The sequence below is a fragment of the Leptonychotes weddellii genome, chromosome 3 (genome assembly GCF_054177405.1).
Source record: "Leptonychotes weddellii isolate Sample4059 chromosome 3, ASM5417740v2, whole genome shotgun sequence".
NCBI lineage: Eukaryota > Metazoa > Chordata > Mammalia > Carnivora > Phocidae > Leptonychotes > Leptonychotes weddellii.
Genome location: NC_138371.1, coordinates 31884050 through 31898058, shown reverse-complemented (window position 1 = coordinate 31898058; position 14009 = coordinate 31884050). Strand labels below are relative to the sequence as shown.

Below are 14009 nucleotides of genomic sequence, written 5' to 3'. Positions count from 1 at the left end.
GTACCCCTATTATCTATTATCTTTTAATATAAATAAGCCTGGAAAGGTATTAATGACATATGAGACCTTGAAAAGTCATGTAAATAAAACTAAAAGGTTTCTTTCCAATCTGAAAATTACCAGTCTTATACCCACTGAACTGATCAAGTTTCATAGGACTTGAAATAATAAAGTCCATCTGTCTTTGATAAAGAAGTTATGAAAAGGCAGAACTGACTGATACTATGTCTTTGAAATAAACCTGTCTGTTTGGGTCTCTGTTTCAAAGTTACGGGTTCCTCTGACTTTGTTCATTCCCCTGTCAAGCAGCGACAGAAGAATGATGGAACATGCAAATCCAGGGGCACCATCACAGTCATGTGAAGAGTTTTCTTGGGGCTTCATCACTAGACCATTATTCTGTAACATCTGAAAGAATTATCTTTACTCACTCTCTCCATTTCTTCACCTCTGTCTCTCGCTTATCAACCTATTCATTATGGCTTACAGCCCCATCACTCCAAAGACGTTGCTCCCACTAAGTTAATCAGTGGCCTCCATGTATTGAATCTAGCAGACACTTTGCAATCCTTTGTCTTTTTTTCTTTCTGCAACATTCAGTGCTGTTGATCACTCTATCCTTAATTACTCTGTCTCTTCTTTTTGGTGCCTATGACATGACACTCTCCTGATTTTCCCTCCATCTTCATTGTTCCTCTGTTTCCTTTGAGGGTCACTCTTCTCTACTTGGCTGTTAACCGGAGAAGTTCGTCAAGGCTTGGTTGGTTCCAAGTCCTTTCTCATATAAAACCGTACCATCTTCTTAGATCATTTCAACCATGCCCGAGTTTTAATTATATAAGCTGGCTCACAAATTCATCTTCCCAGTCCAGGCAACTCTGTTTTCCAGGCTCTTGCTTGACATTTTCACTTTAACAGTTCAAAGTCTTCAACGACATGCTTAAAGCAAACTCATGATCTCCCTCCCAGGCTCCGCTTTCTTAAAGTGTTCATGATCCTAGTGTACTATCTATTTGATGTGCAAGCCAGAAATCTAGGCATCAGTCCTGACATCTTCCCCTCTCTCAACTCCTACATCCAATCCATCAACAAGTCCTGTCGATTTTCTTTTCCAAATATTCCTAGAATCCATCCAGTCTCACTGTGTTTCTACCTGTGCCTTCCCACCAAAGCCATCATCCTTTCTTGCCTGTGTTGCTATAGGGGTTCACTGATTAATCTCCTAGCATTTACATTATTCCCCTCTAAGTCATTCTGTATCCCGAAATCTTTTCAAAACCACAACTCTGAACTCTTAAGATAAAAACCAAAAGTCTCACCATGGCCTGTAGGCTCAGCATGGTCTGGCCCCTGTTCCAGTTCCAGCCTCACTGTATGGCCTACTCTTTCTTGCTGTCTCTACTCCAGCCATCCTGGTCCCCTCTCAGTCCCTCATGCTGGCTGTGGGTATCAGTCAGGTTCAAGTCTGGAGACAGAACCCACATGGTTTATTTGAATGGGAGGAAAGTAATACAGAGAATTACTAAAACACTAGAAATACCAGGAGGTGGTTAATTACTAAAAGGGATCTAGACACGCAGGAGAGTAGTTACTATCTCTAGGAAGGTTGGACAATAAAGAGAGCCTTCCAATCTAACACTGAGATTCTGCTCCCATCAAAGGTATATGGCCATCAGAGGAACATGCAGCCTTATGGTGGCAAAACAACAACAACAAAAACTTGCAGAGCCTGGACCGGGCTGTTCTGTAGAACGGTACCACTGCCAGAGGGTGTAGGGAGACTGGCCCTGCTCAGAGCCACGGGACACGGAGCACGCGGCAGGGGTGCCGCCCGGAGCTCCTGTGACGAATAAGCATAATAAAGAACCAGACCTGGAAGAGAAGAGTATGCCTGCCCTCTTAGCACGCGTGGTCACGTTATCGCCCTCCCCTGATAAAGCTAACATCCCGCTGGCCGGCAAAAGAGAATCATTTACAGGGACCAGCTCCAGCACCACAAAGTGAGGCAAAGAAGGGGAGATTTGAGCTAAGAGACAGTAACTTGATAAGTGGCACACAGTGCCCCCTCCTGCCCCCAAAGCCATCTCTGCCTGGCCTGCACTTTGCTGCCTCCTTAACCTGGTTAGTTCACAGGCTTTCGGGTGAGCAGAGGTGTTGGCTGGGGAATTACTTGTATGAAGTCCAGCTACGCCAGTGACAGACTTCAGAACACTGTGCACTTTTCTTTCATAGCACTTATCACAGCTGCAATTCTGCATTTGTTTGTGTGGCAGTTTGATTTATATGTCTTCCTAATACCCAGCAAGTTCTGGAAAGACTGAGAGCACATCTGTCTTTGATCACCCTTGTAGTTCTGGTGCCTAAAACAGTAACTGGACATGAGAGGCGCTCGGACAAACAAGCCTTTCTCCATGAAGTATTAGTGATAGAATATGTAAAGAAGTGTAGGTTAAATTTTGTGAAGTCACTGTGCTACTTTTTAAAGACAATTATGAATTTTGTATTTCTGGTTTTAGAAGAAAATACTAATGAAGAAATTTGAGGGGCGCCTGGGTGGCTCAGTCATTAAGCGTCTGCCTTCGGCTCAGGTCATGATCCCAGGGTCCTGGGATCGAGCCCCGCATCAGGCTCCCTGCTCAGCGGGAAGCCTGCTTCTCCCTCTCCCGCTCCCCCTGCTTGTGTTCCCTCTCTCGCTGTGTCTCTCTCCGTCAAACAAATAAAATCTTTAAAAAAAAAATTTTTTTTTGAAAACTGAAGAAAGGTTTAAGGGGAAAAAAAATCCTACCTCCCTGAAACAACCACTGTTAAATTTCATTTCAGAATTTCTTAACTGCACAGATATATAGGATTTTTAAAAACAAATATTATTTAGTATGTGAACTTTTGTATTCTTTTTACTTAACATGACATGATAAACATTATCTCATTTCTTTAAAAACATGATTTTAATGGCCACATTGTGTTCTTATGAATTTGACATACTTCTTTTTATTCCCAAACTTTTGTCCATGTGGATTGTTTCCATTTGTTTGCTCTTGTAAATAATGCTGTAGTGAACATTTCTTATATATAAATCTTTATAAACAACTATAATGATTTCCTTGGCGTATTTTCTTAGAAATGGAATTTTGGGATTCAGAGAGTATGATTATTTTTGAAATTCTTAATATATTGCAGTCCAGAAAGATTGTACTAATCTCATTGTTTTTATTTGTAAAACTGATTAGTAGGGTGATGGAACACTTTAAGATGTTTCTTTTCCATTTGCATATCTCTTTTTGTGAATATTTAAGAACACTAAGATTATGATCAGAGAACTATTATTATTATTAACAGTTACCATAAAACACTAACATATTGACTTAATTACTTTTAAGTGAATGTAACATGCTTTCAGTAACATAGACATTAGCAATTTTAGGCATAATTTTATAACAGAATTATACTTTGTTTCTTTTTCAGTTTTTTCTAAGTAGAACTACTTTATAATACTGTGTTAATCATCATCAGACAACTGCTTTACTGTGTACAGGAGCTGTGCTTTACGGTGTATAGTAGGATCTTAACTCAATGGGTTAAAATAATTTTTTTAGCCTACTCTTATATGTAACACATTTCTTAAACTTAGATTTGAATTCCGAGTATACTTCCTTCAGTCTACTTATAAATACATAAAGCTTCACTGAAGAGTAAAATCTAACAAGAAAAAAGAGTTTTCAGAAACTTTCAAGTCTGAACACATACATGACTGTACATATATTATGAAAATCTTTGAAACCTAGTCCTATATTTCTCCCGAGAGGAAGATTTGTTTTCTTTGGTAATGTTAACAAAAAACAACCACCACAGTTTATGTTTTGTTGTGTAAAATAAATCCACACAAGAAGCAATCAAATGTGACCTATAATGAAGAGAAAGATTAGTCATTAGAAGCAGAACAATATTGTTCATGAATGAAGAAGCAAAATCTTCAACAAAATATTAGCAAGTTGAAGTAAGCAATATATAAAAAAGGTAATACACTATGATCAAGTGTGCTTTTTCCCAAGAATGCAACATTGGCTTAACGTAAAAACCGATTAATGTAGTTTGCTATATTATTAAAATAAAGGAGAAAAACAATATGATCATCTCAATAAGTAAGACAAAATAAAATCACTTGGCAAAATAATAAAAAGTCCCAGAAAACTAGGAATATAAGAGAATTTCCTAATAAACATATGAAAAATCTGCTCCACAGTTAAGATCATATTTAATAATAAATATTGGATACAGTTTCCCTAAGATCAAGAACAATGCAGGGACACCTATTCTGCATTGTACTAGGGTTCCTAACCAGTTTAATAAGGCAAGGAAAGACCGGAAAGAAAGACACTAAACTGCATTTACAGATGTCATTATTGCCTATATAGAAAATTTTAAGAAACCTATAAAAGACAAAAAAAAAAAAAAAACTAATAAGGAAATTAGCAAGGTAAGTAAGTATAAAGTTCAATATATAAAAAATCAGTTGTATTTTTGCAGCCAACAATTGGGAAATGAAGTTTTTAAAAATATTATATACAGTAGCCTAAGATATCTAAAATACCCAGGAATAAATTTAACTAAAGATGCACAAGACACTAAGAACTATAAAACAATGCTGAGACCAATTAAAGAAAAGTTAAATAAATGGCATGATGTATCATGTTCAAAGATCAAAAGATGCCATATTGTTAAGATACTAAATGTCTCCAGATTGACTTATAGATTCAACTCAAGCCCAATCAAACTCCCATCAGATTTTTTGTAGAAATACACTGATTGTTTTTGTAGAAATAAGCTGATTCTTAAATTTACATTGAAATGCAAAGGACCTAAGTTAGCCCAAACAATCTTGACAAAGAAGAGCAAAGTTGGAGGACATATATTACCTGATATTAAGACTCATTAAATAGTTACAGTAAAAAAGACAGTGTGGTGTTAGGGGTGAGGATAGACAACTACATGAGTGGAATAGAATGTAGTCCAAAAATAGAACACACATATATAGTCAATTGATTTTCAACAAAGGTGCCAACATAATTCAGTGGGGAAAGGTGAACTCAGATTTACTGTTATGGTCTTATGTTACTTTTTCACATTTTACATATTAGTTGTTAAGGGCAGGGAGACTATGTCCCATTTATCTCCCATGAATAAGCCAGGGCTTGCACATACCAGGCACTCCATATGTATCTGTTGAGTTAGATTGAATCAGAAATCAGAATGATACTCAGGAAGATGTATACCATCTATGTTGGGATTTGATAAGTATTTTTAATAAAGGGAAGGCTCAGTTAATAGTTAAATTCAAAAACATATAAGCTTCTAGGAGCCATTTTTAGGATTAGATTAAAATATATATAATATTTATTGAGATCTGGGCAGATTGGGTGTTTCCAGAGATAACTTTTCTTTCCAAGATGTAACTACTTTGATTCAAGTATTTGATGAATATTGGATAAAGACACAGCCAGAGATTCATATCAAACTAGGCTCCCTATAACTAGAAGGGCCCCAGACATGGAAAGTACCAGAATAATGCTCATTCATTCATTCATTCATTCAGTGTTCATCATGTACTTACTAGGCACCAAGCATACAGTGATGAACAAGACCTACATCACTCTGTCACCACTTTTCTCATGTAGAAATCACAGAGGATATTTTAAGGTTTCACTAAAATCAGAACTCTCTTAGTCTAGAATATAAATTAGTAGTGATGGCAGATTTTAGATCAATAATCTCATGCTCCTTCTGCTTTATATTAGTGTTACCCAATAGAAATATAATGTGAGCTACATATGTAATTTTAAAATTTCTAGTAGCAAAATAAATAAATAAATAAAATCTCTAGTAGCCACATTAAAAAGTAAAAAGAAACAGGTGAATTTAGATTGGGTAATATATTTTATCTAACTTAATATACACAAAATATCATTATTTTGACATATCAATATTTTTTAAATTGTCGAAGTAATATTTTTAATTCTTTTTTTTTTTTTTTGGACTAAGGCTTCAAATCTCAGTGTGTATTTTACCCTTACAGCACATCTCAATTTAGTCAAGCCACATTTCAAATGTTGAATAACCACTTAGAGCTAGTGGCTACCTTATTGAACAGAGATAGGAATCAACTCTGAGTCAGCTACAGTCTGTTGAAGTTTGTAAGTAGATTCCAGAAAGAGAACTGATGGTACTTCTGGCCATAATGTTAGAGGGAAATCACAGTATCCAGGAAAGAACCCCCATTATTCTGTTGCTAGAAACATCAGGATCTGTGGTTAAGATGAACCTAATTCTGTTATAGCTGAATAACTTACCACCAGCTTTCATCTGAAAGAGCTCCAGAGTTTTACTATATTTGGAGACAGCCAATGTGCAAATATATCCAAACCATATTTGAGAATTTCAGATCTTTCCAGTGTTCAGTGATTTCTACCAATAAGACAGCTTTTCAGGCCCCTAAAAAAAACCCTGCTATTCATATTTCTCAATGAATTTTTGTTGGATGAATGATGAAATGAACCAGTAACCCACATACCAGTTGTCTGAGACACAAATAAAATATTTTCAGCTCTAGGTTAATGAACCCATGCTCATTTGCATGCTTGCCTTCCATTTAAAATTCTTATGCATCCAACAGAATAATGCTTTCCCTTCACTCTAAGGTCATTATTTCCATTAGACTATAATATAAATCCCCTTATTTTCAAGAATAAGACTAATTTACTACACTGTGCACAATGAGCTATATTTTAGATTCTCAATTTATAATATTTCATCAAGGCTGAATCTTCACTAAGATTTAGAGAGGGAGTGAGTTGGAGCCAGCCTGCACTTAATCACTATTTTAACAAAACATTTACAGACTCATCAGAAAATTAGTTTTTCCTCATATGCAGTAGAGTTTCTTTAGGTGGGTGGTGCCATCCATCTTCACCTCAACAGAATCACCTGGCAAGTAGAATCCTGGGCCCACTGCTGAATCAAAATCCCTGGAGGTGTTTTCTGGAAATTTGCATTTGTAACAAGTACTAAGGGAGAACTCAAGTACAATAAACCTTGATAACCACTGCCCTACACTGAAATTCCACTTTAGTATACTTAAAGATAAAATTGCATACTACCATTTAAATCTGTTTCACCACTGGAGGAAATGCTATTTTCAGTACTTAATTTGTTCACTACCTTTGTTGAGTATTTCATTGTGTATTGTAATTGCCCTCTAGAGAGTACTCATCATTCAGCCCATAAGATGGATGCTGTGCTTTTTTTTTTTTAAGATTTATTTATTTATTTTAGAGAGCGAGACCATGGCAGGGAAGGGCAGGGGGAGAGGGAGAGAGAGAATTCAAGCAGACTCCACGCTGAGCATGGAGCCTGATGCAGGGCTCAATCTCATGACCCTGAGATTATGACCTGAGTCAGACGTTCAACTGACAGCCACCCAGGCACCCCTGTGCTTTCTTGATATATAAGTTATGAATGATGGATTCAACCAAAGTAAAATTTACACTTCTCTTAAATGTCTAAAATCAAACTGACTAGGACCCAGATGATAGTCTTTTGCACCTTCCAAGTATAGTCTCCAAATGTTTGTGGCAAGTGTTAGGAAAGGTTCTTTGTTTTGTTGTGTCTTTTTCCTATGAAATCATTTTAAGGGTACTTTAATTCAGTCACAATTTTACAGATAGCTATTGAGCCAGACCCAAGTACTAGGGCTTCAAAAATGAATCTGATTTCAGTATTAGACTTCAAGGGAGTCCTAGCCTCCTCAAGGCAGGGATGAGGGGCAGACACATAAGCCCTGTGTTAAAATATAATGCAGTAAGTTTTTATGAGGTGCCATTGGAGTAGAGAGAAGTGAGACAGGGCGCAAAGGGGCTGGGATTCACAGAGGTTGTGCTGTGCTCTGTTTGAGTGTGAGCCATAGTCAACCAGAGAAGTGGAGTCATTCCTACAGGCTCATCCAGGACACAGGGAAGCTCAGAACATGGGTCTCCTGGATCCATACCTGCACTCTCTCTACTACACTCAGCTTTCTCCAAGAACCTGGCCTTCAAAAGCACTCTGGCTTCACTTTTTTTATACCCAAAGCTCTCTCTGGTTGTGAGTAAGATGTTAAGGGTGATACATTTCCTTTTCCGGCCACTAAGATGCCATTTAATTCACTCCAGCAATAACTAAATAGAACCCTACCTTTAAAAGATGCTGAGAGCAATGTGCTGCTAATTTATTGCCACATCTATTAAAGCTCTAGAGACAATTTGACTCCCTAGATTTTAAATATGGTAGAGATATTATGTTTCCCGATTTAATCCCTCCATAAATTAAGTGAAATGATTATAGTACCTGTTGTCACTTCATTCTTGCCCTATCTCCAATCACTCTTCTGCCTTCATTAATTCAGAATAAAATACCACAAGACATTAATGTAGCACTTGGAGATAGGAAGCCTGCATTTTTATAGCCTCAATATGAAATCCTACTTAAAGATGCTTACACCTTTACTGAATGAGGGGAAAAAAACCCAAAAACCTCTTCATCTCCTAATAACCTTCATTACGAGTGAGGAAACCAAGGCTCCGAGATGTTAAGTGGCTTGCCCAGGGCCACCGTATGAGTAATTACCAGAGCCGAAACGCCCACCCAGGTCTTCCAACTCCCAGCTCAAGGCGGTATTTCTAGGATATCCTCAAATCTTCTAGAGATTCTTTTAAAGCAGTCTCCTCACTGTTTGCAACAGGGCGTTATTGCCAACATGTAAACAAAAACAAAAATCTTGGCATTCCCCCATCACTTTCTCATCACTGTTTTTAGTTTATCACTTCACAGTCATTATTTGGTGTTTTCTTACAGAAGGCAACAGACCACTGCAACAGAAACTATCCTTAGATGGGAATCCCAAACCTATACATGGAACACCAGAGAGGTCAGATGGCCTACAGTGGTCAGCTGAGCAGCCTTGTAACCCAAGCAAGCCTAAGGCAAAAACATCTCCTGTTAAGTCCAATACCCCTGCAGCTCATCTTGAAATAAAGCCAGATGAGTTGGCAAAGAAAAGAGGTAAAGTGATTTCTTTTGCACAAATGACTCAACACATTTTGCACACTCAGAGAAGTGCCAGAATGAAAGAATTTTCCAAAGGATGCTGCTTAGTGCAGAGAGATGCCCATGCAATTGCATTTCTTTCTGTGACCCACATAGTTTAAAAAGTAGATGTGATTCCTCCCATGTTCATCGAAGGTCTCAGATGTTTAAGAGGAATTACATCCCCTTTCTCTGCCCCTCCGTGGTCATTCTTCTCTTCATAGGCATGGATAGATTTGCACCATGAATCCTTTCTACCTTCATATTTTATGAAGCAAACGTTAATGCGGGAGCCCTTTTGGTAATGTGACTGCCGAATGTTTCCCTGGCACACACGTTCTTAACTTGCACTGAATGAAGATGAATCTAGAGGCTGATATGACCTTCCTCATGTAAATTCAGTTCTGTGTTAGAACTTGCAGACAGTATAACCCCAAAAGAGGATTTTATCATTGACACACTGTGTTTTTATTGTATTTTATTGTATTTTGGACTTTGTTATACTTTACACATAACTGGTATTAAACACGAAAGGTTTAATCACTTCCTTTCTGATTCCCAGAGGATGAAATGATATTCTTCTCATTCAGCCTCAGTTGTATCTGATTTCCTTGGCTTTGGTTTGATAGACCTTCTTACTTCTCTTGAGGGAGAGTGCTTTCTTCTAAGAAACGTGGCCTTGTTGGGATCGGTACAATTTGCCCATTTGCTCTGCCCTATCCGTGTACCTTGGTGACGGTTTCAGGAAATCAGGCGAGATTGGCAGCCATCGAGCAGCTCTGAGGGCTGCCGCTCTAATTACAGGCCTGGCTCGGGACTGATGGGAACCAGAGCCAGCATACCCGGCTCCCTCCCCTCCAGAGCTCATTTGTACCTCTCCCAATCCCCATGTCCTTTTCCTCCTCCAAAAGCCCCGCTGGCTTTTAACCACACAGAGTGGTGAGAGCCAGCGGCACCAATGGTCTTCAGACGTAATGAGATTCTAAGAAACTGTCATCTGTAATAGAACATAATGATCAGAGCCCCTTTCCAAAGCACAAGGGAGGCACGTGTGCCCAGAAGGGCCCGCCTGCAGCACCCACTAGTCAAACCACAGCACCAGTCACCCGCTGGGGTTTTTTTAAAAGTCTGGGTTGTAAACACGGAAACATCTTCTTGACAGAACTTTTTTCTTTTTTCATTGAGAAACAAAAGATAAATCTCTCTCTTTTTATTAGGGGTAGGGGAGTTAGCTGCTTTTGTTGTTGTTGTTTAGCTCAGATAGAAAAAGATAAAGTGTTCAATTTAACATTTTTTTCATGACATTACTTTTAGGCCCAAACATTGAGAAATCGGTGAAGGATTTGCAACGCTGCACTGTATCTCTAACGAGATATCGTGTCATGATCAAGGAAGAAGTGGATAGTTCGGTGAAGAAGATCAAAGCTGCCTTTGCTGAATTACACAACTGGTGAGTAGTTCGACTTAGAAACTATAAACTGACGGCACTTGAGCTGTTCCTACAGGTAAAAGCATCTGATGGGAAATGTTGTTTATTTAATACATAAACATCACAGAACAACTCCTCAGCAAATTTTTTTAAGTCCTGCAGGCAGAGGCCTATATCTTGGGAATAAAAAAGAAGGGAAAATGTTTGAATAAGAAGAAACCCGATACACATAATTCATTGGAGTTTGAAGTTGGCCCCAAAGTATATGAATGATGTAGAACACAACCTCAACAAATGATATTTTTGACAAATCCCTGGAAGGCTAATATCATGAACGCCACTGAGAAAAAAAAATTTTCCAGCCTTATCATTATAAAATAAGAAAGACTCCCTTAACAAAACTCAGAAACATCTTAGGCAAGCTTAGTGATGGAATCCCATTCTTGGGTATCTTGAGACTGGGGAATTAAGAAATGATACACTGGTGTGGTTTTGGTCCTACCTTGCCCTGCTCTGCAGCTGATGTTGATGGGAGACATTTCTTTGAGCTCTGTATATTTGCTTACGTGTACTGCATGACTGAAATGAGGTATCTACTGGTAAAGGTTAAGTTACTGTCAGTAGAAAAAGTTCTCAGTGTATCAGTCAAGACTCTTCCAGTTTCATGTGACAGAAACCCAAGTCACACTAGTTCACGACAAAGGATAATTTATTGGCTGATGTACATGAAAAATCCAGGAGATTCCTTTAGGCAAATTTGGTTCTAAGCCCAAATTGTGTTCTGAGAATTCAGTTTCTCTCTCCCTCCCTCCCTTTCTCCTTTTCTCCTTCTCTCCCTCCTTTCCTCTCTCAGCGTCTCCTACAATCTCCTGGCTCTGCTGATTCTTGGCTTCATTCTTAGGTATGATCTCTCCCATGTGGTAGCAAAGGTGACCCCCTAGCAGCTCCCAGCTTGCATAATCCTTAGTCCCTGTGATCTGAGAGAGAGCTTTGTCTCCACCAGTTCCAGCAAAAGTCCAAGGGCTAATTCGCATTGGTTGGGCTGGGTCATGTATCTGTCCCTAAACTGGTCACTGTGGCAAGAGGGACAGTCTCCCCACTAGCCAGGCCAGGGCCATGTGCCCACCACAGAGTTGGTGGTCGGGTGAGCCCCACCTGAATCCCATGGACTGAGAGTTGAAGAGCTGTGGTTTCCTGAAGGAAAATCAGGGTGCTAAAGAGAAAAAATATAAAGACAAGAAAAGCATATCCGCAGTACCCAGGCTCACATGTGTTCTCTGTACCTCATTGGCTCTCCATGATTCTAGAATTTGATCCCGTGTTCTGCATAGCTTTCCTTTCCAAGTCCTTTCTTTGACACAAATGTGCTTCTTAGCAGATTATAGAATTGTGTAAAACCAAGGATTACGCTTAACGTAATCTAGAAGTCTTGAATTTTAAACCATCTGCTACATATAATATAAGATCCCAATGTGCATAATGTATTAGGGACTTGAAAGAAAACCATCTCCATCACTGATCATTCAGTGAGGGATCATTTTCCCTCCACCCAGTCATGTCATCTCCACCTTAGTGGAACTCTTCTCTGTCTGATCAGATGATAAATTAATTGTTCAAAGTAAACTGGAGGAATATGTTTGAAAGTCCTTAGAGAAGATAAAGGTGCTATACAAACAAAAGGTGTTATTAGTTTTACTGATTTTTAAATTTTATAGTTCTATGATTTTTTAAATCTATCCTTAAATTACCCTAATATATATATAAGCACACTCAACTTCCAGGCCTGTTCTCCAGAGCCAGAGTCAGCAAACTTTATCTATAAAGCGCCAGCTAGTAAATATTTTGAGCTTTACAGTCGGCCATGTCTCTGTGCAACTACTCAGTTCTGTTATGGCACGAAATGCAGAGAGAGGGTGGGCCAGATTCAGCTCGTGGGGGTCGTAGTTTCCTAGTCTCTGGAGGCATTAGTAAACCGCTCAGAGAAGACCACTCTGTCTTACTCTTTTGTGTGGCATTTTAGAGTAAACTCCTCCTCTGGGGCCTCTGTATGATCCCTTCCCTCCGAGTGACTCACACACTAATTGACAAAGTGTAGCACTGACCTCAAGTTACCCCTCTCCTCCAGCTGCTTGGAGTACTTTTTTTGTTTTATTTCCTTAGTAAAATGAGCACCACATGGGACACGAGACATCTTGAGATTTATAACCGACTCTCTGTGTTTCACTCCTCAAGACCTGGAAGTGTGGGGCCAGGGCAGTCAGCATCCAGGGAAGTTGTGTATCTTTTCTCGGCTTGTGGGTCACATTTTGTTTTAAACTGCTGGGTAGGATCGCTTCTGAATGAACTCTGCCAGGCAGCACTGCTGTTTAAAAGTCACCTCCTAACAAATGGCACTTTTCCTCCAAACGGAAGAAGAAGAAATAGAGATGAACCATTTTCTATGTGCTGTTACTACAAAAATGCGTAAACACCAGTGCTTGCTTTCCGATCTAACCTTTAATAAAAATGATGCCAAAGTAAGTACATAGATGTTAACTTAAACATAAAACAAAAGGAATTCTTTCTCATCGACCATTAGCAGGCATTTCTGCCAAACGGAAAAACATTACCTCTCTGTTCCAAACAAGCCTGCAGCCTAGCCAGCGAGATGATTGATGTACTTGGATAAAGTCCTCCTCTCATTTTCTGAGGGGGAGAAATGGATGAATTTCAGGGATTGGGCTGCTCTTAAAAAATAACGGGTCACAGAATTGAAGAAGGCAGCTTGCATGTTTTCAAAAATGAAGCTTTCCTCTTGGGGGTGAAATCTCGGACTCCAGGCATTAGAGAAAATTTTGAATGCAGCGTCATTCATTTAATAGAGTCAGACCCTCAGGATTACATTGTAAGGCATATCCAGATGTGGAAGATGTGGGACAAGGCCTCGAGATTTCCCAAACGAGTGATGGTTCGGAGACAGACTTGAACCCACCCGGTGCACAAGCCACATTGCACTTCTGGCTCCTCTGTCCTTGCTTCGGGCCATGCGGCGCCCTCACCAGAGCCTTCGACGGGCACTGCGTGGAGCTTAGAAATAAACAGAAACTCTCAGGTAAGACATTCTAAACATTCACTTTGCTACCGGGCTTCAGGAGGTGAATCCTGCCTGATCAAGTTCTCCAAAAGCGTGCTGGGATTCACGGGAACGATGATCTGGGGAGACTGGGAGAAAGCACTTGCTTGCACATGCCCAGTCCCCAGTGAGCACTCATCTGAATAAAATGAACCCAATGCTTTTGGAGCCAGCCTGGCCGTGAAGAACGCTTTGTTCAATACAATTACTGAAGAAAACCATGAAGTAGCTCAAAGTTGGCCTGCGACCAGGACACAGTTACATAAGGCTGAATGACCATTACATGGATCATTCTCGTTTTCCCATAAAGAATTGGGGATCCGAGAGGGCAGCAAAGATGACATGATGCTCTCA

At 39.4% G+C, this 14009-nt stretch overlaps 1 protein-coding gene across 9 annotated transcripts in view; it reads left to right on the top strand.

The window, feature by feature from the left end:
* Positions 1 to 14009, top strand: part of SPATS2L (spermatogenesis associated serine rich 2 like) — a 162445-nt gene that overhangs the window by 117332 nt on the left and 31104 nt on the right. For 8 of the 9 annotated variants that reach the window (XM_081813901.1, XM_081813900.1, XM_081813897.1 and 5 more), the window contains 2 exons: positions 8884 to 9090; positions 10429 to 10564. In XM_081813901.1, coding sequence (XP_081670027.1) covers positions 8884 to 9090; positions 10429 to 10564 — 343 coding nt within the window. The remainder of the gene's footprint in view (positions 1 to 8883; positions 9091 to 10428; positions 10565 to 14009) is intronic. The other variant, XM_081813904.1, reaches the window with a different exon arrangement.